General features: G+C 48.8%; 2 protein-coding genes across 2 annotated transcripts in view; both read left to right on the top strand.

Moving 5' to 3' along the window:
* The window catches only part of LOC139230218 (scavenger receptor cysteine-rich domain-containing group B protein-like), a 43,392-nt gene extending 36,557 nt beyond the window's left edge, over positions 1-6,835 (top strand). Inside the window, exon 6 of the mRNA XM_070862056.1 lies at positions 6,777-6,835. The gene's annotated coding sequence lies outside the window, so the exon portion shown is untranslated. The remainder of the gene's footprint in view (positions 1-6,776) is intronic.
* Positions 3,154-17,748, top strand: LOC139230217 (scavenger receptor cysteine-rich domain-containing group B protein-like). The gene is made up of 5 exons (XM_070862055.1): positions 3,154-3,850; positions 6,777-7,091; positions 12,360-12,674; positions 13,069-13,383; positions 17,225-17,748. Exons 1-5 carry the CDS (start codon positions 3,154-3,156, stop codon positions 17,746-17,748), a joined length of 2,166 nt encoding a protein of 721 aa, XP_070718156.1.
* Positions 17,749-26,196: the final 8,448 nt, after the last annotated feature.

Here is a 26,196-nt window from a genome sequence, read left to right as displayed (position 1 = left end):
TTCCTCCGACTGTTCCGGTTCGTCTGCGTGCCGTAGCTTTGTCTGATCCATATGTTTTCTGCATGTTTGCCCATTTTTGAGCTTGACAATAAATACTCTGTTGCCCTCCTTGGCCATGACAGTACCAGCAATCTACTTGGGACCTTGACCATAATTCAGAACATATACAGGATCATTTACAGAAATATCGTGTAACACAGCTGCGCGATCGTGATACCCTTGCTGACTTTGTCTTCTATATTCAACATGATTATTCAAGTCAGGATGTACAAGAGATAGCTTGGTCTTAAGACCTCTCTTCATCATTAGTTCAGCAGGCGAGATCCCAGTAAGTGTGTGTGGTCTTGTCCTGTAACTCAGCAGTATGCATGACTGGCAGGTATGTAGTGACCCTTGGGTTACTCACTTCACACTCTGCTTTATGATTTGGACAGCACATTCTACTTGCCCATTGGATGCAGGTTTGAATGGTGCTGACCTTGCAGGTTTGATATCATTGAGTTTCATGAACTCTTGAAACTCCTGACTGGTGAAGCACGATTCGTTGTCGCTAACAATGATGTCAGGCAGACCATGTGTCGTGAACATGACACTAAGATTCTCAATGGTAGCTGTGGATGTGCTGGATGACATGATTATATACTCTATCCACTTCGAATATGCATCCACCACAACTAAAAACGTCTTCCCCAGGAAGGGACCTGCAATGTCTATGTGGATCCTGGACTGTGGTTTGGACAGCTATGACCACAGACTCAGCGGCGATTCCGCTGGTGCTTTGCTGAGCTGCATGCAAGTGTTGCACTGATGCACACATGATTCCAGCTCAGAATCAATTCCCGGCCACCATACATGAGACCTGGCGATGGCTTTCATCATTACAATGCTGGGATGTGTGCTATGTAGCTCACGTACAAATTTCTCTCTCCCTTTCTTGGGCACAACAACACGATTGCCCCACAGTATAAAATCCGACTGAATAGACAGTTTGTCTCTGCGATGAATGTAAGGTTTGGTCTCCTCGCACATTTGCTTCGGTATGGCATCACCTTTGAGGATGCAACTCTTCACCACCAATAAAATCAGGTCCTGGCTGGTCCAGGTCTTAACTTGTTGAGCCGTGACAGGGGTTCCTTCACTCTCAAAAGAATCTATAACTAATAATAGGTCCGCCGGTCGTGGTGTTTTCACCTCCGGTGTGGGCAACGGCAGACGGTTCAAAGCATCGGCACAATTCTCAGTGCCAGGTCGATGGCGAACGACATAATCATAAGCGGATAATGTCAGCGCCCACCTCTGGATGCGGGATGAAGTATTGGTATTGATATCTTTGTTTTCAGAGAACAGTGCAATGAGCAGCTTGTTATCTCTCTCCAGTTCAAATGGGTACTGATGCATCTTTTTAACCCCATACACACAGGTTAATGCTTCTTTCTCTTCCATGCTGTAGGCTCTTTCCGCTTTCGACAAACTTTTTGAAGCATACACGACTGGTTGAAGTTTACCCAAATCATTAGCTTGTTGGAGTATGAAACCAGTTCCATATGACAAAGCATCGCAGGCCAATACTTAACATTTACATGGGTCATAATGTACCAACAGCTTGTTAGAGCAAAGCACATTAGTGGCTTTCTCAAAAGCTCTGCCTTGAGATGCACCCCACACCCAGTTGTTGCCTTTTCTTAGCAGCATGTGCAGTGGTTCTAAAAAGGTGCTCAATTCAGGTAGGAAGTTACCGAAGTAGTTGAGTAGACCCAGGAACAAACGCAGCTCCGTCACATTCTGCGGCTTGGGTGCATTCTTGATGGCTTTGGTTTTCACGTCCGTGGGCCTGATGCCGTCAGCAGCAATTTTCCTCCCCAGGAATTCGACCTCTGGTGCCATGAAGACGCACTTCGAGCGTTTCAGTCTGAGTCCCACTTTGTCCAGACGATGTAGAACCTCTTCCAGGTTGTTCAGATGTTTCTCGGAGTCACGACCTGTGATCAGGATGTCATCTTGGAACACGACGGTTCTGGGGACGGACTTCAGTAGACTCTCCATGTTCCTCTGAAATATTGCTGCAGCCGAGCGAATTCCGAAAGGGCACCTGTGATAAATAAACAGTCCTTTATGCGTGTTAGTGCACGTAAGTCTCTTCGATGTCTCGACCAGCTCCTGTGTCATGTAGGTCAACGTCAAGTCCAGTTTGGTGAACCACTTTCCCCCGGCTGGCATTGCAAACAAGTAATCAGCCTTTGCTAATGGGTACTGATCCTATTTCGAAACCCTGTTGATCGTAGCCTTGTAGTCTCCACAGATTCTGACTGTGCCATCACTTTTCAGCACAGGAACAATGGGGCTGGCCCATTCATTAAATTCAACTGGTGATATGATCCCTTCACGCTGGAGTCTATCCATTTCGATTTCGACCTTCTCCCTCATCATATACGGAACTGCCTGAGCTTTATGATAGACGGGTCTTGCATCCGAGTCCACGTGGATCTGCACCTTGGCTCCCGTGAAGTTGCCAATGCCTGGTTCGAACAGCGAGGGGAATTTGCTCAGTACTTGGCACATGTATCTTTCTCCGACAACAACGCCTTGATGTCGTTCCAATTACATCTGATGTTTTCAAGCCAGTTCCTGCCGAACAGCGTTGGGCCATTGCCTGGGACAATCCATAGCGGTAACTCGTGAACTGCACCGTCATACATCACTTTAATTATGGCACTGCCAATCACCGTTATGAGTACTTTGGTGTACGTGCACAACTTGGTATTGACTGGACTCAGCCTGGGCTTCACAGCCTTGGTACCTCACAGCTTGTCGAATGTCCTCTGGCTCATTATCGATTGACTCGCCCCCGTGTCCGTGTCCGGTGTTGTGTATGCATGCCTGTTTACTGTGTGATGTCTGTAACACTGTTATGCAACACTGAATGTACCCTTACACTGTGCACACCTTACCTGTACACCATAGGGTGCTGCTGCTGGAGACCTAAGGGTTACCTACACACTGCAGGTAACCCAGTATAAAAAGGAACACGTAGCTTGTTGTCCTCACTCAGGAGCTACAAATAAAGGACTACAGGTCTACACAGTTTAAGTATCATACCCTGCCTTGTGGAGTCATTACTAAAGGTGCCTACATACGCTGCAACTGGCGACGAGGATGGGATACGAGGTCATGTACCATACGCTCAGCATGTCGAATCTCAGCAACTTTCAGCAATTTACCGATGGGGAAGATTGGGACGATTTTGTAGAAAGATTGGAACACTTGAGACTGGCTGCACCATGCAACTTTGGCGACCAGCTAAATGAAGCATTAAGGGACTCTAAACCAACGAGAGCAGTGCACCGCATGCATACTTCTAAGGGCAGAAACAGGGCCCACCAGTGCCGCCACAAAGACTATGCATGCAAAGAGAAAAGGACCTTCAAAGGATCTGCAGAAAAAGCTTTACTCACCACGTCTCTGATGAGTTGGCTGATCACCGGGGCTCCGGCACAGAGGAAGGTGAAGTTGCTCAATGCCTGGAAGAAGAGTATGGAACTCATATCTGCTCCACCGAAGAAAGTAGATGTCGATGGGGTCCCAGTTTCTATGGAGAGCGACACAGGGGCGAGCCAGTCTATGATGAACCAAGCGACCTTTGAAGAATTTTGGTTGAATCCAGCCAATCGGCATCCTGTTCAAGCGAAGCTGCTCCCAGGCCTCCGGGCTCCGGCAATCGACCTCGAACATGGATCCATCGCAGCATCCGGGGCAGCAATCCAAGAGGTGAATGGCATCAAAGGAAATGGATTCCCGATGTCCAGGGTCGAACCTGTGGAAGGAAAGAGCACCACAGCCTACCTGCAGGAAAGCCAGAAAATGGCAGCTGCAGCACAAGGAGAAAAACTTGTAATCAAAATGGCCTCCACCATACCACGAGTGAGCATGGAGGAGCATCACGTGACACCGAGCGGCCAATCGGATTTGAAGGCTCCCTTAAAGGAGACCGGTAACCAAAGAAATTTAATGGGGAAGTTTCAGCTATTTGAGTACACGGACTTTAAAGCTAAAGATGCAATTAAAGGGTGCAAGTATGAAAATGTATGCAATGTAACCATGAATTGTGATGCTGGTTTAACTAATGTGACTAATGAGATGAATGCAGGTGTCAGGAAGGTTAAGAACAAGTTTATTGTGTCAACAATAATAATAAAGAATGTGAAATGCCTAATGTAACCATGTCTGTTGAAACCAGATCACCCAAAAGTGATGCAAGTGCTAGAATGTATAATGCAGGCTCGACTATGTGTGATCAGAGCCAAGGTGTCATGTATACCGGCAGGACACTGCCAAAGGACATTGGGTCCTACAGGGACCATGCTGATGCCAATGGAATTACCCTGTAGGAGGCTACCTGACCATGTAGCCTGGACCTTTGGAACGAATGTGATGCCCCTTGCAGGACACACACACAGCCAGTGGGAGGCAGACCCACTCCAGGGACAGTGGTCAATGGGCAGCCCAGCCACCACCAGCCTGCACCAGACCAGCCAACAGGGCCAACACCAGGAACATGAGGCCAATACCCTCCAGCTTCCCTGGCAAACCCTGGGATGACCTGACCCACATCCCAATTGGTGGACAAGGAGCCCACCCAGTTTTGTGGCCCTGCCCACCACCCCACAACAACAGTGGACAAGGAGCCCACCCAGTCTTGTGGCCCTGCCCACAATTACCCACATCACAGTGTATACACACCACCCACTGCTGCCGTGGCTACCCCCTGAGGGATCCCACAACAGTAACACCCACATGTGTGTGAGGGAGGGGAAACATATGGGGCCAGCCTCAAGCACAGGGGTCACACCTGGCAACCACACAACCCTCATCACAACCTCCCATAGCCCACCACTTATCACCTCCCCTGGGCATGACAATAAGGATATGAAAAATGCTTAGGGGGGAAGTGTTGTTGTGTATGCATGCCTGTTTACTGTGTGATGTCTGTAACACAGTTATGCAACACTGAATGTACCCTTACACTGTACATACCTTGCCTGTACACCAGAGGGTGTTGCTGCTGCACACTGCAGGTAACCCAGTATAAAAAGGAACACACAGCTTGTTGTCCTCACTCAGGAGCTGCAAATAAAGGACTACAGGTCTACACAGTTTAAGTATCATACCCTGCCTCGTGGAGTCATGACTAAAGGTGCCTACATACGCTACAACCGGCACCCCATTAAATTTCACATTGATCATTATCGGTTTGCTCTTAGTTAGGAATGAGTACAGTCCATACACTTCCTCCTCTGGTATCTCGGATTGTGTATCCGGATCTGCTCTAGTCCAACCAGCATCCTCCACGTGATGTGTCGCAGCACGCTTGCTCATCTGCGGATACTTGCGCTGGAGCTGCCCCACTCTCAGACAGCCTTTGCAACTATATTGCTTAAATCGGCAGTGCCAGTGATTTCCTCCACAACGTCAACACGGAGAAATCGGATGCATTCCCGCCGGCGGACTTTGGGCAGCCACAGGTTTCAGGTATGCAGTCGGGTAGGCCCTGCCATGTGCCGCTCTGCCGCCAACGCCGAATCAATCATATTTACAGTACTTGCTGATTTTCAATTTTTCACTGATATCTGCTTTAGACTTCTATCTGTCGTCATGCATGACTGAGCGATCGTGATGGCCCTGTTCAAGTCCAACGTCTCCACTGCCAGTAGTTTATGCAGGATCACTTCGTGGTTGATGCCGATTACAAAGAAGTCCCGCAGCATGTCTGCCAACAGAGCCCCGAACTTACACGGTCCCACTAGACGTCTCAGGTCGGCGACGAATTCCGCCACATTCTGGCCCTCTGAGCGAATGTGAGTGTAACTTCTATATCTCGCGATGATGATACTCTTCGTCTGGCTTAAGGTGGTCCTGTACCAGTGTACACAATTCTTCATATGTCTTCTCTGTTGGACTCACAGGCAGGAGTAGATTCTTTATCAGACCACAAATTTTTGGACTGCAAACCGTGAGGAACGCCACCCGGCGCCGATCTGCGACGCCGACCTCCTCCATTTTGTTGGCCACGAAGAACTGGCTCAACGGCTCACAAAGTCTGCCCAATCTTCTCCTTCCACAAATGGCTCCAACAATCCAATTGTGCTAATTTTTGCATGCAGAGGTTCTTGTTGCCTCATCGCCAAATGTTGTATATGCAATAACTGTTCGACTGAGTACTGTTTAATTCCAAGAGGTATGACCTTGGCTCTGCTTTATTAAGGCCCAAAGTGACTAATATATGAAATGGTTGGCCTTTTGTACTTGGGCTCACACACACGTGCAGACCGATGGCCTCCAACAATGACGTCATCTAGTGGCTAGTGATCCCAAAAGTACATACATGACACTGTCGAACACTTTCCTAATGTTAAAGACCACTATCAGGACACCTCTTAGTCTTCTCTATTCTAGAGGAAAGAGCGTCAGCCTGTTCAAACATTCCTGGTAGAGTTAACCTCTCACTTCTGTTAGCATTCTTGTATCTTTAGCCATCCAGGGAGCTTTAGCTTTGTATGCCATTCCTTTCTCCCTCGTGGGACTATGTCTGGTATCATCTTTGTAGACATTAGTCTTAACCTTGCCGACCCTGTCTCACATCTGGAACCTTGATAAGTGTCTTTTGAAAATCCAAATTACTAGGTTACCCCTTAAAGCACCATGTACATGTTCCACCTACAACTGCATGTTTCTGTAGATAGTCCCAGACCAGTTTAACCATGTTCCCGTCTCTACTCCAGGTCCGGTGCCCGTACGGCTGGTGAATGGAACCAACATGTGCTCCGGGAGAGTTGAGGTCGATCATAAATCCATCTGGGGAACCGTCTGCGACAATGGTTGGGATGAAAAAGCAACGAGTGTGGTCTGCAGACTGTTGAACTGTGGGATGGCTCTGTCAGCAACAGGAGGTGCTTACTATGGAGAGGGGACTGGGGCCATCTGGTTGTATGATGTGAAGTGCCTTGGGACAGAGCTTGCTCTCGATCAGTGCTCTGCCAACCCATGGGGGATGAATAACTGCACACACAGCAAGGATGCTGGAGTCACCTGCTCAGGTGAGTAGATTCACAGGCTTGGGTGAGGAGCGTCACCGGCTCGGGTGAGGGGAGTCACTTTTGCTTAGTATATATTTGTACTATTGCAATGTATCGCAGTGATCAGAGAGATTCTTGATCCATATCTGCACCGCACCCCAAGGCTCGGAGTAGAAAGCTGGGCAGTGGGATTAGTTTGGGATTGATACAGGTCTATGGGGGGAGAGCTGGGCAGTGGGATTAGAAACATAGAAACATAGAAAATAGGTGCAGGAGCAGGCCATTCAGCCCTTCTAGCCTGCACCGCCATTCAACGAGTTCATGGCTGAACATGAAACTTCTGTACCCACTTCCTGCTTTCACGCCATACGCCTTGATCCCCCGAGTAGTAAGGACTTCATCTAACTCCCTTTTGAATATATTTAGTGAATTGGCCTCAACTACTTCCTGTGGTAGAGAATTCCACAGGTTCACCACTCTCTGGGTGAAGAAGTTTCTCCTTATCTCGGTCCTAAATGGCTTACCCCTTATCCTTAGACTGTGACCCCTGGTTCTGGACTTCCACAACATTGGGAACATTCTTCCTGCATCCAACCTGTCCAAACCCGTCAGAATTTTAAACGTTTATATGAGGTCCCCTCTCACTCTTCTGAACTCCAGTGAATACAAGCCCAGTTGATCCAGTCTTTCTTGATAGGTCAGTCCCACCATCCCGGGAATCAGTCTGGTGAATCTTCGCTGCACTCCCTCAATAGCAAGTATGTCCTTCCTCAAGTTAGGAGACCAAAACTGTACACAATACTCCAGGTGTGGCCTCACCAAGGCCCTGTACAACTGTAGCAACACCTCCCTGCCCCTGTACTCAAATCCCCTCGCTATGAAGGCCAACATGCCATTTGCTTTCTTAACCGCCTGCTGTACCTGCATGCCAACCTTCAATGACTGATGTACCATGACACCCAGGTCTCGTTGCACCTTCCCTTTTCCTAATCTGTCACCATTCAGATAATAGTCTGTCTCTCTGTTTTTACCACCAAAGTGGATAACCTCACATTTATCCACATTATACTTCATCTGCCATGCATTTGCCCACTCACCTAACCTATCCAAGTCACTCTGTAGCCTCATAGCATCCTCCTCGCAGCTCACACTGCCACCCAACTTAGTGTCATCCGCAAATTTGGAGATACTACATTTAATCCCCTCGTCTAAATCATTAATGTACAATGTAAACAGCTGGGGCCCCAGCACAGAACCCTGCGGTACCCCACTAGTCACTGGCTGCCATTCCGAAAAGTACCCATTTACTCCTACTCTTTGCTTCCTGTCTGACAACCAGTTCTCAATCCACGTCAGCACACTACCCCCAATCCCATGTGCTTTAATTTTGCACATTAATCTCCTGTGTGGGACCTTGTCGAAAGCCTTCTGAAAGTCCAAATATACCACATCAACTGGAACTCCTTTGTCCACTTTATTGGAAACATCCTCAAAAAATTCCAGAAGATTTGTCAAGCATGATCTCCCTTTCACAAATCCATGCTGACTTGGACCTATCATGTCACCATTTTCCAAATGCGCTGCTATGACATCCTTAATAATTGATTCCATCATTTTACCCACCACTGAGGTCAGGCTGACCGGTCTATAATTCCCTGCTTTCTCTCTCCCTCCTTTTTTAAAAAGTGGGGTTACATTGGCTACCCTCCACTCGATAGGAACTGATCCAGAGTCAATGGAATGTTGGAAAATGACTGTCAATGCATCCGCTATTTCCAAGGCCACCTCCTTAAGTACTCTGGGATGCAGTCCATCAGGCCCTGGGGATTTATCGGCCTTCAATCCCATCAATTTCCCCAACACAATTTCACGACGAATAAAGATTTCCCTCAGTTCCTCCTCCTTAATAGACCCTCTGACCACTTTTATATCCGGAAGGTTGTTTGTGTCCTCCTTAGTGAATACTGAACCAAAGTACTTGTTCAATTGGTCTGCCATTTCTTTGTTCCCCGTTATGACTTCCCCTGATTCTGACTGCAGGGGACCTACGTTTGTTTTTACTAACCTCTTTCTCTTTACATACCTATAGAAACTTTTGCAATCCGCCTTAATATTCCCTGCAAGCTTCTTCTCGTACTCCATTTTCCCTGCCCTAATCAAACCCTTTGTCCTCCTCTGCTGAGTTCTAAATTTCTCCCAGTCCCCAGGTTCGCTGCTATTTCTGGCCAATTTGTATGCTACTTCCTTGGCTTTAATACTATCCCTGATTTCCCTAGATAGCCACGGTTGAGCCACCTTCCCTTTTTTATTTTTACGCCAGACAGGAATGTACAATTGTTGTAATTCATCCATGCGTTCTCTAAATGTCTGCCATTGCCCATCCACAGTCAACCCCTTAAGTATCATTAGCCAATCTATCTTAGCCAATTCATGCCTCATACCTTCAAAGTTACCCTTCTTTAAGTTCTGGACCATGGTCTCTGAATTAACTGTTTCATTCTCCATCCTAATGCAGAATTCCACCATATTATGGTCACTCTTCCCCAAGGGGCCTCGCACAATGAGATTGCTAATTAATCCTCTCTCATTACACAACACCCAGTCTAAGATGGCCTCCCCCCTTGTTGGTTCCTCGACATATTGGTCTAGAAAACCATCCCTTATGCATTCCAGGAAATCCTCCTCCACCGTATTGCTTCCAGTTTGGCTAGCCCAATCTATGTGCATATTAAAGTCACCCATTATAACTGCTGCACCTTTATTGCATGCACTCCTAATTTCCTGTTTGATGCCCTCCCCAACATCACTACTACTGTTTGGAGGTCTGTACACAACTCCCACTAACGATTTTTGCCCTTTAGTGTTCTGCAGCTCTACCCATATAGATTCCACATCATCCAAGCTAATGTCTTTCCTAACTATTGCATTAATCTCCTCTTTAACCAGCAATGCTACCCCACCTCCTTTTCCTTTTATTCTATCCTTCCTGAATGTTGAATACCCCTGGATGTTGAGTTCCCAGCCCTGATCATCCTGGAGCCACGTCTCCGTAATCCCAATCACATCATATTTGTTAACATCTATTTGCACAATTAATTCATCCACCTTATTGCGGATACTCCTTGCATTAAGACACAAAGCCTTCAGGCTTGCTTTTTTAACACCCTTTGTCCTTTTAGAATTTTGCTGTACAGTGGCCCTTTTTGTTCTTTGCCTTGGGTTTCTCTGCCCTCCACTTTTCCTCATCTCCTTTCTGTCTTTTGCTTTTGCCTCCTTTTTGTCTCCCTCTGTCTCCCTGTATAGGTTCCCATCCCCCTGCAATATTAGTTTAACTCCTCCCCAACAGCACTAGCAAACACTCCCCTTAGGACATTGGTTCCGGACCTGCCCAGGTGCAGACCGTCCGGTTTGTACTGGTCCCACCTCCCCCAGAACCGGTTCCAATGCCCCAAGAATTTGAATCCCTCCCTGCTGCACCACTGCTCAAGCCATGTATTCATTGCGCTATCCTGCGATTCCTACTCTGACTAGCACGTGGCACTGGTAGCAATCCCGAGATTACTACTTTTGAGGTCCTACTTTTTAATTTAGCTCCTAGCTCCTTAAATTCTTTTCGTAGGACCTCATCCCTTTTTTTACCTATGTCGTTGGTACCAATGTGCACCACGACAACTGGCTGTTCTCCCTCCCATTTCAGAATGTCCTGCACCCGCTCCGAGACATCCTTGACCCTTGCACCAGGGAGGCAACATACCATCCTGGAGTCTCGGTTGCGTCCGCAGAAACGCCTATCTATTCCCCTCACCATCGAATCCCCTATCACTATCGCGCTCCCACTCTTTTTCCTGCCCTCCTTTGCAGCAGAGCCACCTACGGTGCCATGAACTTGGCTGCTGCTGCCCTCCCCTGATGAGTCATCCTCCCCAACAGTACTCAAAGCAGTGTATCTGTTTTGCAGGGGGATGACCACAGGGGACCCCTGCACTATCTTTCTTGCACTGCTCTTCCTGCTGGTCTTCCATTCCCTATCTGGCTGTGGACCCTTCTCCTGCGGTAAGACCAACTCACTACACATGATACTCACGTCATTCTCAGCATCGTGGATGCTCCAGAGTGAATCCACCCTCAGCTCCAATTCCGCAACGCGGACCGTCAAGTTTGGGATTGATACAGGGCTATGCCGAGAGAGCTGGTCAGTGGGATTAGGTTGGGATTAATACAGGGCTATGGGGAGAGTGGGGCAGTAGGATTAGTTTGGGATTGATACACGGCTATGGGGAGAGAGGGGCAGTGGGATTAGTTTGGGATTGATACAGGGCTATGGGGAGAGCGGGGCAGTGGCATTAGTTTGGGATTTATACAGGCTATGGGGAGAGCGGGGCAGTGGGATTAGTTTGGAATTTATACACGGCTGTGGGGAGAGCGGGGCAGTGGGATTAACGGGAACAACAACTTACATATGATATACGACACAGAAACAGACCATTCGGTCAACCAGTCCATGTCGGCATTTTTGCTCCACTTGAGCCTCCTCCCGACTTTCCTCATCTAAATCTATCGGCACAACCCTTGCATTTATATAGTGCCTATAACATAGTAAAACATCTCAAAGCGCTTCACAGGAGTGTTATCAAACAAAATGTGACACCCGACTACATAAGGAGATATTAGGGCAGGTCAAAGAGGTAGGTTTTAAGGAGCGTCTAAAAGAAGAGCGAGGTAGAGAGGTAAAGAGGTTTAGGAAGGAAGTTCCAGTGCTTAGGGCCCAGGCAGCTAAAGGCACGGCCAACAATAGTGGAGCGATTAAATCGGGGATGAACAAAAGGCTCAGAGGTGATAGGTGAACAGGATTTGTTATGTGTTAGGATATGGGCAGCAGAGCTGAAGTTTACGGAGGGTGGAAGATGGGAGACCAACTAGGAGCACATTGGAATAGTCAAGTCAAGAGGTATCCAAGGGCCCGGACTAGTATGTTTCAACAGCTGATGAAATGAGGCAGGGGCGGAGACGGGCGATGTTACACAGGAGGAAGCAGGAGGTCTTGATGGTGGAGAGGACATGGGGTCAGAGGCTCATCGCAGGGTCAAATAGGATGCCAAGGTCGAGAAAGGTCTGGTTCAGCATCAGACAGTGGTCAGGGAGAGGGATGGAATTGATGGCTTGGGAATGGAGTTTGTGGCGGTTTGGGTCTTCTCAATATTTAGTTGCAGGAAATTTCTGCTCATCCAGGACTGGATGTCGGACAAGCAGCGTGACAAATCAGAGGCTGTGTTCTCCTCTCTATTGCAGGTCCGGTGCCCGTACGGCTGGTGAACGGTCACAACATGTGCTCTGGGAGAGTTGAGGTCTATCGTAAATCTGTCTGGCGGACAGTCTGTTACGATGGCTGGGATGTGAATGGAGCGAGTGTGGTCTGCAGACTGTTGAACTGTGGGACGGCCCTGTCAGCACGGACTGGTGCCTACTATGGAGAGGGGACTGGAGACATCTGGATGATGGGTGTGAAGTGTCTTGGGACAGAGCCTGCCCTCGACCAGTGCTCTGTCACTCCATGGGGGGTGAATAACTGCAACCACAGCAAGGACGCTGGAGTTACCTGCTCAGGTGAGTGGAGTCCCACTCTGGGGTGAGCGGAGTCCTCCTCTAGGGTGAGCGGAGTCCCTCCCGGCATCCTACAATATGCCACCTAGTCTAATTCCACACTCCTGCTCACTCGTCCCTGGTAACCCAGTAATCTCCCGAGACCAGTTTATCTTCTCTGGTCTCTCTCTGTAACTATCGCCTCAGCTCTGGTTACACCCAGTGAATCTGGGCTACACCTGTTCCTGTGTTTTATAATGGTGCATCTCATTCAATTCTCCAACTATGCCCCACCTGAGGTACAAGTTCAATAGACTGTGTGCAATTTTGAACTCCGGTTATAAAATCCAGGCGTGGAGCCCAGTGAAAGTCCAGTTAATCCCAGACAAGTTTAACTGTGATCCTGTCTCTATTGCAGGTCCGGTGCCCATACGACTGGTGAACGGTAACAACATGTGCTCCGGGAGAGTTGAGGTCTATCGTAAATCCGTCTGGGGGACAGTCTGTGATGATGGCTGGGATGATAATGCAGCGAATGTGGTCTGCAGAATGTTGAACTGTGGGACGGCCCTGTCAGCAATAGGAGGCGCCGACTATGGAGAGGGGACTGAGGACATCTGGTTGGATGATGTGTGGTGTAATGGGACAGAGCCTGCCCTCGATCAGTGCTCTGCTAACCCATGGGGGGTGAATAATTGCACACACAGCAAGGATGCCGGAGTTACCTGCTCAGGTGAGGGGAGTTACCCGCTCGGGTGAGGGGAGTTCCCCAGCTCGGGTGAGGGGAGTTACCCGCTCGGGTGAGGGGAGTTCCCCAGCTCGGGTGAGGGGAGTTACCCGTTCGGGTGAGGGGAGTTACCTGCTCGGGTGAGGGGAGTTCCCCAACTCTGGTAAGGGGAGTTCCCCTGCTCGGGTGAGCGGAGTTCCCGCTCAGATGGTCTTTTGCACTGCATGCTGAGCTCTGCCATCATTGAGGATTGGGATGTTCATGGAGCCTCCTCCTCCTGTTGGTTATTTAATTGTCCCCTACCATTCATGATTGGATGTCGCAGGACTCCAAAGCTTTGATCTGATCCGTTGGTTGTGGGATCGCTTGGCTCGCTCTATAACATGCTGCTTCTGCTGTTTATTATGCATGTAGTCCTGTGTGTAGCTTCACCAGGTTGGCACCTCATTTTTAGGTACGCCTGGTGCTGCTCCTGGCATGCTCTTCTGCACTGCTCATTGAACCAGGGTTGGTCGCCTAGCTTGATGGTGATGGTAGGGTGAGGGATATGCCAGGCCATGAGGTTACAGATTGTGGTGGAATACAATGCTGCAGATGGTCCACAGCACCTCATGGATTGGAGATAGAATTCCAGATTTCCACTACCATTTGTGTGGAAAAGAGCTCCTGATTTCGCTCCTGAACCGCCTCGTTCTAATTTAAAGGTTATGCCCCTTTGTTCTAGATTCCCCACTGGACGAAATAGTTTTTCTCGATCGACCCTATCAAATCCTTAAACATCTCATTAGCTCAACCCTTAATCTTCTAAACTCAAGGGAGTACAAGCCTAGTCTGTGCAACCTTTCCCAATTTAACATCCGGAATCATCCTGGTGAATCTACGCTGTACCCCTTCCAAGCCCAACATATCCTTCCTGAGATGTGGTGCCCAGAACTGAGCACAGTACTCCGGATGGGGTCTAACCAGAGCTCTGTCCAGCTGTAACATAACGTCCACCCTTTTGTACACCAGCTCCCGAGATAAAGGCCAACATTCCATTAGCCTTTGGTCACTGTGGCAGTGCACTGGCTTTTAGTGATTTGTGTATCTCTGCTCCTCCACCGTTCCTAGTCTCTCACCTCAACCAAAATATTCTGAGTATAAATTAGAAGCATAGAAACATAGAAAATAGGTGCAGGAGTAGGCCATTCGGCCCTTCGAGCCTGCACCGCCATTCAACAAGATCATGGCTGATCACCCACCCCAGCACCGCCCCCACCCCACGCATCCTCCACACCCCCCGACCCCCCAGCCGCAAGGACCACATCCAACTCCCTCCCGAACACATCCAATGAACCGGCATCAACAACTCTCCGCGGCAGGGAACCCCACAGGCCAACAACTCCCCGAGTGAAGAATTCTCTCCCCAATCACAGCCCCAAACAGCCCACCCCACATCCCCAGACCGTGCCCCCCGCCCCCCCGGCTCCGGACCCACCCAACACCGGGAACACACCCCCCGCACTCAACCCGCCCCGTCCCGTCAGAATCCTTCCCAAATGCCGAACACCCCCGGATGTCGAGCTCCCAGCCCCGGCCACCCCGGAGCCACGCCCCCGCGACGCCAAGCACACCATATCCACCAACCGCCATCTGCGCAGTCAACCCGTCCACCCCACTCCGAACATCCCCGTACCGAGGCACAGAGCCCCCAGGCCCGCCCCTCCAACACACTTCGCCCCCCCAAACCTTCGCTGCAATGTGGCCCCTCCCGTCCCCCACCCTGGGTTTCTCTGCCCCCCCCACCTCCACCACTCTCCCCTCCATCCCCCGCCCACGTCTCCCCTCCACTTCCCTCTGCCTCCCTGCACAGGCTCCCACCTCGGGGGCGGTAACCTTCTGGGGCCGGGAATTTCAGCCCCCAGCGTGGAAGTCCTACTCCCGCCGCAGAATTGGCTAACCACCCCTCAATGGAAGCGGAGTACAATTTCCCACACTCCACTTCCTTTGGGGGCAGTTACCGGGGCACGACTGGATGCTCCTGTGACAGTTGGAACTGGTGCTCTCCACTCTCTGTCCTGTGACAGTGTGAACTGGTGCTCTCCACTCTCTGTCCTGTGACAGTTTGAACTGGTGCTCTCCACTCTCTGTCCTGTGACAGTTGGAACTGGTGCTCTCCACTCTCTGTCCTGTGACAGTGTGAACTGGTGCTCTCCACTCTCTGTCCTGTGACAGTTGGAACTGGTGCTCTCCACTCTCTGTCCTGTGACAGTGTGAACTGGTGCTCTCCACTCTCTGTCCTGTGACAGTTGGAACTGGTGCTCTCCACTCTCTGTCCTGTGACAGTGTGAACTGGTGCTCTCCACTCTCTGTCCTGTGACAGTTGGAACTGGTGCTCTCCACTCTCTGTCCTGTGACAGTTGGAACTGGTGCTCTCCACTCTCTGTCCTGTGACAGTTTGAACTGGTGCTCTCCACTCACTGTCCTGTGACAGTTTGAACTGGTGCTCTCCACTCTCTGTCCTGTGACAGTTTGAACTGGTGCTCTCCACTCTCTGTCCTGTGACAGTGTGAATTGGTGCTCTCCACTCTCCCGTCCTGTGACAGTTTGAACTGGTGCTCTCCACTCTCTGTCCTGTGACAGTTTGAACTGGTGCTCTCCACTCTCCCGTACTGTGACAGTTTGAACTGGTGCTCTCCACTCTCTGTCCTGTGACAGTTTGAACTGGTGCTCTCCACTCTCCCGTACTGTGACAGTTTGAACTGGTGCTCTCCACTCTCTGTCCTGTGACAGTTTGAACTGGTGCTCTCCACTCTCTGTCCTGCGACAGTTTGAACTGGTGCTCTCCACTCTCTGTCCTGTGACAGTTTGAACTGGTGCGCTCCACTCTCTTGATTCATGACCTCAATAGAAAAGAAAATTGGCGGGAGTACAACGAGCAGCCTATTCGCTCGTGTTCGATTTGCGCTACCACCCAAGACCAATTTATCCTCCTCACATTCTTCCCGGTCAGTGTCAGCCGTGTCTCAGCGTCTGCACCCTGGTCTCTGAGTCAGAAAGTTGTGTGTTCAAGCCCCACTTCAGAGGCCTGAGTCCAATAATCCAGGGTAGCTCTCCCAGTGCCAGGACTGAGGGAGCACTGCACTGTCAGAGGTAGATGTATATATTCTAGGACTTGAGCTCCATAATCCTGGCTGACACTCCCAGTGCCAGTACTGAGAGAGCACTGCACTGTCAGAGGTAGATATATATACTCTAGGACTTGAGCTCCATAATCCAGGCCGACACTCCCAGTGTCAGTACTGAGGGAGCACTGCACTGTCAGAGGTAGATATATATACTCTAGGACTTGAGCTCCATAATCCAGGCTGACACTCCCGGTATCAGGACTGAGAGAGCACTGCACGGTCAGAGGTAGATATATATACCTTAGGACTTGAGCTCCATAATCCAGGCCGACACTCCCAGTATCTGTACTGAGGGAGCACTGCACTGTTGGAGGTGCCGTCTTTCAGATGAGACATTAAACCGGGGCCCTGTCTGCCACCTCGGGTGGTGTAAAAGATCCATGGCATGATTTAGAAGAACAGCAGAGGAAGTTCTTCCCTGTGTCCTCGCCAATATTTATTGCTCATCCAACATCTGTTTGTGGGAACTTTCTGTGTGCAAATTGACTGCAGCCTTTCCTATATTAGACTAGTGGCTACACTTCAAAAAGTACTTCATTGGCTTTAAAGTGCTTTGAGATATCCTGAGGTCATGAAAGGCGCTATGAGAAATGCAAGCCATTTTCTTTCATTCTGTTCATGTCTTGTTCATAAAAACATTATGTCCTACATCGTGCCTCAATTCCCCTTCTCAATTCCAGGACCGGTGCCCGTACAGCTGGTGAACGGTAACATGTGCTCCGGGAGAGTTGAGGTCTTTCGTAAATCCGTCTGGGGGACCGTCTGTGACGCTGGCTGGGATGTAAATGCAGCGAGTGTGGTCTGCCGACTGTTGAACTGTGGGACTGCAGTGTCAGTGCTGCGCGGGGCAGCCTCTGGAGAGGGGACTGGGACCATCTGGCTGAGTGACGTGAAGTGTTTGGGGACAGAGCCTGCCCTCGATCAGTGCTCTGGGAGTCCGTGGGGTATGAATGATTGCACACACCGTTGGGATGCCGGAGTTACCTGCTCAGGTAATTCGAGCTTTGCATTTCAGGGATTCAGGAAAGAGGATAATAAGGAATTTTGTTGTCCAGGGTTTCCCAGGGTACTGGTTCCTCAAGGGGTTCAGTCACATCCCAGCTTCATTTCATTAATTAGTCCCTTTGTCTGGGGCAGATACCCTGAGGAGGAGCCAAGGCATTCAGTTCAACTACAAGCATCTTTCGGGCTTTGTTCCAATTAGTGTCTTTCCTGCTGTGTGTGCGGCTCTGTACCACACTGAGTGTGATCAGATAACTCCGTACAGCCCAGGGATGGAGTCTGGGCCTCTCCTGCTGTGTGGGGCTCTGTACCACACTGGGTGTGATCAGGTAACTCCGTACAGCCCAGGGATAGAGTCTGGGCCTCTCCTGCTGTGTGTGGGGCTCTGTACCACACTGGGTGTGATCAGATAACTCCGTACAGCCCAGGGATGGAGTCTGGGTCTTTCCTGCTATGTGAGGGGCTCTGCACCACACTGGGTGTGATCAAGTAACTCCGTACAGCCCAGGGATGGAGTCTGGGCTTCTCCTGCTGTGTGGGGCTCGGTACCACACTGAGTGATCAGATAACTCCGTACAGCCCAGGGATGGAGTCTGGGCCTCTCCTGCTGTGTGTGGGGCTCTGTACCACACTGGGTGTGATTAGATAACTCCGTGCAGCCCAGGGATAGAGTCTGGTCCTTTCCTGCTCTGTGCAGCTGGCTCTGTACCACACTGGGTGTGATCAGATAACTCCGGACAGGCCATTAATTGAGCCTGGGCTTTCCTGCTGTTCTTTTGATGTGTGTGTGGGGCTCAGTACCACACTGGGTGAGATCAGCTCCCTCAATGCAGGCTGGGATGGAGTCTGGGCCTTTCCTGGTGTCTGTGTGTCTCTGTGTGTGTCGGGGTTGCGGGGGGGAGGCGGGACTCAGTATCTCACCAATATTCAGCTGGGGTTTCCTTGTTCACAGGTCCTTTCCCGGTCAGACTGACAGACGGGAACAACATGTGCTCGGGGAGGGTGGAGATCCTTTACAAGTCCACCTGGGGGACCGTCTGCGATGAGGGCTGGGACCTCACCGACGGGGATATCGTGTGCAAGCAGCTGAACTGCGGGAAGGCCGAGTCGGTAACCGGGGCCTACCTCGGCCGAGGGAGCGGGGAGGTGTGGCTGGGTGGTGTGCGGTGCAGTGGGACTGAACATTCGCTGGACCGGTGCCTCGCAAACCCCTGGGGAAGCAGTAACTGTACACACAGTCAGGATGCTGGCGTCACTTGCTCAGGTAAGGCTTGTCTGCTTGCTGAGTGTCTCACGTTTTATTGCCACCCGAGCAGGAGTCAGCCCATTGGTCTCCTCCAGCCTGCATCTAGCTGCTTGGACAGGGAATCATTGAATCTCACAGCACAGAAGGAGGCCCTTCCACCCACCGTGTCTGCACCAGCTCTTTGGAAGAGTTGTCCACTTAGTTCCACACTGCAATTTTTTTCCTTTTCATGTGTTTATCTAATTCCCTTTGTGGATTTTACTCTTGAATCTGCTTCCACCGCACTTTCAGGAGCACATTCCAGATCACAACAACTCGCTGCATAAATACATTCTCTTCATCCCCCCTCTGGTTCTTTTACCAATGACCTTAAATCTGTGTCCTCTGGTTACTGACCCTCCTGCCACAATTAAAACCGCTGCTCCTTGAAAGGTGACCGGGTGCGTGGCAGTGCATTAATCTTTCAGCTCCCGTGCAGACAAATGGGGAGCTGGAGCGGGGAAGGGGTCCAGGCCGCTGTATTAAAATGCGGACGTGCAGGAACTACCTTCAAATCTGGAAGAACTAATGAGGAATTGAACTGTTATACAGTGTCGGTGAGCAGATTATTGCAGTGACTCACCGACTATATATTGCCAGAATTTACAATGTATTTACAGCTGCTCTTTCTCGAGCCCTGTCCTTATTTGCTGTGAGAAGTGAATGTTTGGCCCTATCAAGGGCACCGTTCAGGTCAGTGGCACCTGAACCTGACGAGCAGAACTGAGTTAGCGGGAAAACTGCTGTTGTGCAGATCTGCGGACTTTCCCCACGGTTTAACAGTGGAAGCAGCGGTAATTATTGGGACTGAACATTGTGGTTCGCTGATATGGTTAAATGACTTGTTAATGGCAATTTTCATATTCATAAATCTAAAATCCGATTATATACAACAATAAAAAAATCAGTAAACTTAACTGGGGAGATAGATGTACAACACAAGTATTTTGTTTGTTGCGCAGGTTGTACATTTTTTGATAATATTGTGGAATGAGCACTATTACTAAATGCTGAGTGTGAGGGGGAGATCTCAGTAACACCTGGGTGAGTTGGGAGATCTGTCGACAGGATACTCATCTTCACAAATCAGTTGCAGTCATTTTTGGCCAGAGATTAAACATATGCAGCAATAAAAATGACAATGATGAATTTCAGCAGCAGGCAATGTCAGTGTGAAATAACCCCTTTGAAATACTTTGAAAAATCAGCACAGTTGGTTCATGTATGAGGTTTCTGTGTTTGAGTCTCCCCTTCTTTGGTGTAAATTTATTATCTGATTACAATCCCTCCGCTGCTCCTTAGGGACCTTTCCCTAGGTTGAAGGTTCTTTCTCAATGCAAGTTGTTGATAAATGTGAACTGGAGCTTGGGATGCCCAGTAATATTAGTTAAAATTTAAAAAATATTGTAAGATCAATGTATGAAAGTAACTCTTCAGTTATGAAACTGTTCCTCTCCTTAACTCGTCCATTAAATCCTGTTCTCGTTTGCATTTTCTACTCTTTAGTGGAACACTTTACTTCAATGGGTGAAGATTTCCTCCGTGTTAACAAGGCATATTGAATCCTTGACTTTATTAATAGAGGAGAAGAGTACAAAAGCAAGGAAGTTATTCCAAACCTTTATAAAGCAGTGGTTCACCCTCAGCTGGAGTATTGTGTCCAATTCTGTGCACCACACTTTAGGAAGGATGTCAAGGCCTTGGCGAGGGCGCAGGACAGATTTACTAGAATGGTACCAGGGATGAGGCACTTCAGTTATGTGGGGAGAGGACAGAAGCTGGGGTTGTTCTCCATAGAGCAGAGACGGTTAAGAGGAGATTTGATAGTGTTCAAAATCATGAGTAAATGAGGAGAAACTGTTTCCCGTGGCAGCAGAGTGGGTAACCAGAGGGGACATTTTAAGGTGATTGGCGAAAGAACCCGAGGGGACATGATGAAAAACATTTTTACACAGTGAGTTATTGTGATCTGGAAGGCACAGCCTGAAAGGGTGGTGGAAGCAGGTTCAAAATAACTTTCAAAAGGGTATTTGAACAATAGTTGAAGTGGAAAGGTTTACTGGGCTCTGGGGAAAAGGCTGGGTGAGTGGGACTAAATGGAGAGCTGTTTCACAGAGCCAGCACAGGTGAGTGCAGTTTGGGTCCCGAGTGGGATTCAATCTGTGACTCTCTGGATTATTAGCCCATCCCTCTGGATTATTAGTCCATCCTCTGGATTATTAGCACATCCCTCTGGATTATTAGCCCAGGCCTCTGGATTATTAGTCTATCCCTCTGGATTATTGGCCCATCCCTCTGGATTACTGGCCCGGTCCTTCTGGATTATTAGCCCACTCTTCTGGATTATTAGCCCATGCCTCTGGATTATTAGCCCAGGTCTCTGGATTATTGGCCCATCCCTCTGGATTATTAGCCCACTCTTCTGGATTATTAGCCCATGTCTCTGGATTATTAGCCCATGCCTCTGGATTATTAGCCCAGGCCTCTGGATTATTAGCCCATCCCTCTGGATTATTAGCCCATCCCTGTGGATTATTGGACCAATCCTCTGGATTATTGGCCCAACCATCTGGATTACTGGCCCAGGCATCTTGATTATTAGCTCAGGCCTTTATTATTAGCCCAAGCCTCTGGATTATTAGCCCATGCCTCTGGATTATTAACCCATCCCTCTGGATTATGAGCCCATCCCTCTGGAGTATGAGCCCATCCCTCTGGATTAGTAGGCCAGATCTCTGGATTATTAGCCCATGCCTATGTATTATGCGCACATTCCTCTGGATTATTAGCCCACTCTACTGGATTATTAGCCCATGCCTCTGGATTATTAGCCCATGCCTCTGGATTATTAACCGATCCCTCTGGATTATTAGCCCACTCTTCTGGATTATAAGACCATGCCTCTGGATTATTAGCCCATCCTTTGGATTATTAGCCCATCCCCCTGCATTATTAGCCCAGCCCCCTGGATTATTAGCCCATCCCTCTGGATTATTAGCCCTGCCTCTGGATTATTAGCCCATCCCTCTGGATTATTAGCCATCCTCTGGATTATTAGGTCAGGCCTCTGGATTAGTAGCCCATCCTCTGGATTATTAGACCATCCTCTGGATTATTAGCCCATCCCTCTGGAGTAGTAGCCCAGGCATCTGGGTATTATCCCAATGCTCCATTAGTAGCCCATCCCTCTGGATTATGAGCCCATCCCTCTGGATTATTAGCCCAACCATCTGGATTATTAGCCCAGGCCTCTGGATTATGAGCTCATCCCTCTGGATTATTTGCCCATTCTGGATTATTAGCCCAGGCCTCTGGATTATTAGCACATCCCTCTGGATTAGTAGCCCAGGTCTCTGGATTAAAATTTCGCCTCTGGATTATTAGCCCATTCCTCTGGATCATTGGACCATCCCTCAGGATTATTGGCTCATCCCTCTGGATTACTGGTCCAGGCCTCGGGATTATTAGCCCATCCCTCTGGATTATTAGCCCAGCCGCTGGATTATTAGACCACCCCTCTGTATTATTAGCCCATCCCTCTGGATCATTAGCCCATCTCTGTGGATTATTGGCCCATCCCTCTGGATTATAGGCCCATCCATCTGGATTACTGGCCCAATCCTCTGGATTATTAGCCCATCCTCTGGATTATTAGCCCATCCTCTGGATTATTAGCCCAGGCTTCTGGATTTTTAGCCCATCTTCTGGATTATTATCCATCCCTTTGGATTATTAGCCCAGGGTCTGGATTATTAGCCCATGCCTCTGGATTATTAGCCCATCCTCTGGATTACTAGCCCATCCCTGTGGATTATTAGCTCATCCCTTGTATTATTAGCCCATCCCTCTGGATTATTAGCCATCCCTCTGGATTATTAGCCCAGGCCTCTGAATTATTAGCCCAGGCCTCTGGATTATTAGCCTATCTCTCTGGATGTTTAGCACATCCCTCTGGATTATTAGCCCAGGCCTTTGTATTATTAGCTCAACCTCTGGATTATTAGCCCATTTCTCTGGATTATTAGCCCATCCCTCTGGATTATTAGCTTCAGGGCTCTGGATTATTAGCCCATCCTCTGGATTATTAGCCCATTCTCTGGTTTATTAGACCATCCTCTGGATTATTATCCATCCCTCTGGATTAGTAGCCCAGGTCTCTGGATTACTTTCCCAGGCCTCTATTATTAGCGCACCCCTCTGGATTATGAGCCCACCCCTCTGGATTATGAGCCCATCCCTCTGGATTATTAACCCGTGTCTCTAGATTATTAGCCCATCCTCTGCATTATTAGCTCATCCCTCTGGATTATCAACCCATTGCTCTTGATTATTAACCCAGGCCTCTGGATTATTAGCCCATATATCTGGATTATTAGCCAATGCCTCTGGATTATTAGCCCAGGCCTCTGGATTATTATCCCAGCCTCTGGATTATTATCCTAGCCCTCTGGGTTATTAGCTCATCCCTCTGGATTATTAGCCCAACCCTCTGGAATATTAGCCCAACCCTCTAGATTATTAGCCCATCCCTCTGGATTATTAGCCCATCCCCAGGATTATTAGATCAGGCCTCTGGATTATTAGCCCATCCCTCTGGAACATCAGCCGATCCCTCTGGATTATTAGCCCACCCCTCTGGATTATTAGCCCTTCACTCTGGATTATTAGCCCATCCTCTGGATTATTAGCCGATCCTCTGATTTTAGCCCATCCCTCTAGATTATTAGCCCATCCCTCTGGATTATTAGCCCAGGTCGCTTTATTATTAGCCCTTCACTCTGGATTATTAGCCCATCCTCTGGATTATTAGCCGATCCTCTGGATTATTAGCCCATCCCTCTAGATTATTAGCCCAGGCCTCAGGATTATTAGCCCATCCCCCTGGATTATTAGCCCAGGTCACTTTATTATTAGCCCATCCTCTAGATTATTAGCCCATCCCTCTGGATTATTAGCCCATCCTCTGGCGTATTAGCCCATCCTCTGGATTATTAGCTCAGGCCTTTGGATTATTAACTCATCCCTCTGGATTATTAGCCCATGCATCAGGATTATTAGCACATCCTCTGGATTATTATCCCATCCCTCTGGATTATTAGCCCATCGCTTTGGATTATTAGCCCAGGCCTCTGGATTATTAGCCCATTCTCTGGATTATTAGCCCATCCCTCTGGATTATTAGCCGAGGCTTCTGGATTATTAGCCCATCCCTCTGCATTATTAGCCCAGGCCTCTGGATTATTCGCCCATCCCTCTGGATTAGTAGTCCATCCCTCTGGATTATTAGCCCAGGCCTCTGAATTATGAGCACATTCCTCTTGATTATTAGCCCATCCCTCTGGATTATTAGCCCTGGCCTCTGGATTATTAGCCCAGTCCACTTTATTATTAGCCCAGGCCTCTGGATTATAAGCCCATTGTCTGGATTATTAGCCCACCCCTCTGTATTATTAGCCCATCCCTCTGGATTATTAGCCCAGTCCTCTGGATTACCAGCCCATCCCTCTGAATTATTAGCCCACCCATCTGGATTATTAGCCCATTGTCTGAATTATTAGCCCACCCCTCTGTATTATTAGCCCATCCCTCTGGATTATTAGCCTATCCCTCTGGATTATTAGGCCAGGCCTTTGGATTATTAGCCCATCCCTCTGGATTATTAGCCCATCCTTCTGGGTTATTAGCCCAGGCCTCTGGATCATTAGCCCATCCCTCTGTATTATTAGCCCATCCCTCTGGATTATTAACCCATCCCTCGGGATTATTAGGCCAGGCCTCTGGATTATTAGCCCATCCCTCTGGATTATTAACCCATGCCTCTGGATTATTAGGTCAGGCCTCTGGATTACTGGCCCAGGCTGTTCTATTACCCCAGTAACATGGTCTCTATGCTAACCACTTTTCGGAGGACACCTGGGCTCAAATATCCAGATGATGTTTCCAGTGAAAGTTCAGTTAATTCCAGACCAGATTAACCGTGTTCCCGTCTATATTCCAGGTCCGGTTCCCGTACGGCTGGTGAACGGTAACAACATGTGCTCCGGGAGAATTGAGGTCTATCGTAAATCCATCTGGGGGACCGTTTGCGACAAAAGCTGGGATATAAACGCAGCGAGTGTGGTCTGCAGAATGTTGAACTGTGGGACGGTCCTGTCAGCAACAGGAGGGGCCTACTATGGAGAGGGGACTGAGGCCATCTGGTTGGATGATGTGAGGTGTAACAGGGCAGAGCTTGCCCTCGATCAGTGCTTTGCCAACCTATCGGGTGTCAATAACTGTGCACACAGCAAGCACGCTGGAGTTACCTGCTCAGGTGAGGGGAGTTCCCCAGTTGGGGTGAGGAGAGTTCCCCAGCTCGGGTGAGGGGAGTTCCCCAGCTCGGGTGAGGGGAGTTCCCCAGCTCGGGTGAGAGCCGTTCCCGCTGCGATTGAAGCCCATAGAATTGAGGTGGCAGTGGCAGAGTAGATATGCAATTGGCTAAGGGACAGAAAGCAGTGAGTAGAGGTGAAGGGTTGTTTTTCAGACTGGAGGAAAGTGTGGAGTGGTGTTCCCCAGGGGTCGGTATTAGGACCACTACTCTTTTTAATATATACTAATGACCTGGGACTAAAGGTGGACAAGTCCCCTGTACCTAATAGCCTGCATCCTTGGATCTTAAAAGAAGTGGCTGCAGAGATAGTGAATGCATTGGTTATAATCTATCAAAATTCCCTAGATTCTGGAGGGGACCCAGCGGATTGGAAAACCGCAACTGTAACACCTCTATTTAAAAAATGAGGGAGACAGAAAGCAGGAAACTATAGACCAGATAGGCTAACATCTGTTATTGGGAAAATGCTGGAGTCCACTTATTAAGAAAGCAGTAGCAGGGCATTTGGAAAATCATAATACAGTCAAGCAGAGTCAGCATTGTTTTCTAAAGGGGAAATCATGTTTGACAAATTCACTGCCGTTCTTTGAGAATGTAATGAGCAAGGTGGATAAAGGGGAACCAGTAGATATCGTGTATATGGATTTTCAGAAAGCATTCGATAGGGTGCTACATAAAAGGTTACTGGAAGAAGGGACTGAGTGTAACGTAATTGCTGACGATACAAAGATGAAAGAAAAAGCAAAGTGTGAGGAGGACACAAAAAATCTGCAAAAGGACACAGACAGGCTAAGTGAGTGAGCAAAAATTTGGCAGATGGAGTAGAATGTTGGGAAAGTATGAGCTCATGAACTTTGGCAGAAAAAAAATCAAAGAGCAAGTTATTATTTAAATGGAGAAAGATTGCAAAGTGCTGCAGCATTGTGGGACCTGGGGGTATTTGTGCATGAAACGCAAAAGGATAGTATGCAGGTACAGCAAGTGATCAGGAAGGC

The sequence above is a fragment of the Pristiophorus japonicus genome, chromosome 19 (genome assembly GCF_044704955.1).
Source record: "Pristiophorus japonicus isolate sPriJap1 chromosome 19, sPriJap1.hap1, whole genome shotgun sequence".
In the NCBI taxonomy this organism is placed as follows: domain Eukaryota; kingdom Metazoa; phylum Chordata; class Chondrichthyes; family Pristiophoridae; genus Pristiophorus; species Pristiophorus japonicus.
This window is presented reverse-complemented; position numbering and strand designations above follow the sequence as displayed.

Bases quoted from the DNA above. Each gene is read 5' to 3' on its own strand.
- LOC139230217 (XM_070862055.1), top strand. From the start codon at position 3,154: ATGGGATACGAGGTCATGTACCATACGCTCAGCATGTCGAATCTCAGC. The intron at 3,851-6,776 runs GCCAGAAAATGG...TCTCTACTCCAG, and splicing joins CACAGCCTACCTGCAGGAAA to GTCCGGTGCCCGTACGGCTG. The intron at 7,092-12,359 runs GTGAGTAGATTC...TCTCTATTGCAG, and splicing joins TGCTGGAGTCACCTGCTCAG to GTCCGGTGCCCGTACGGCTG.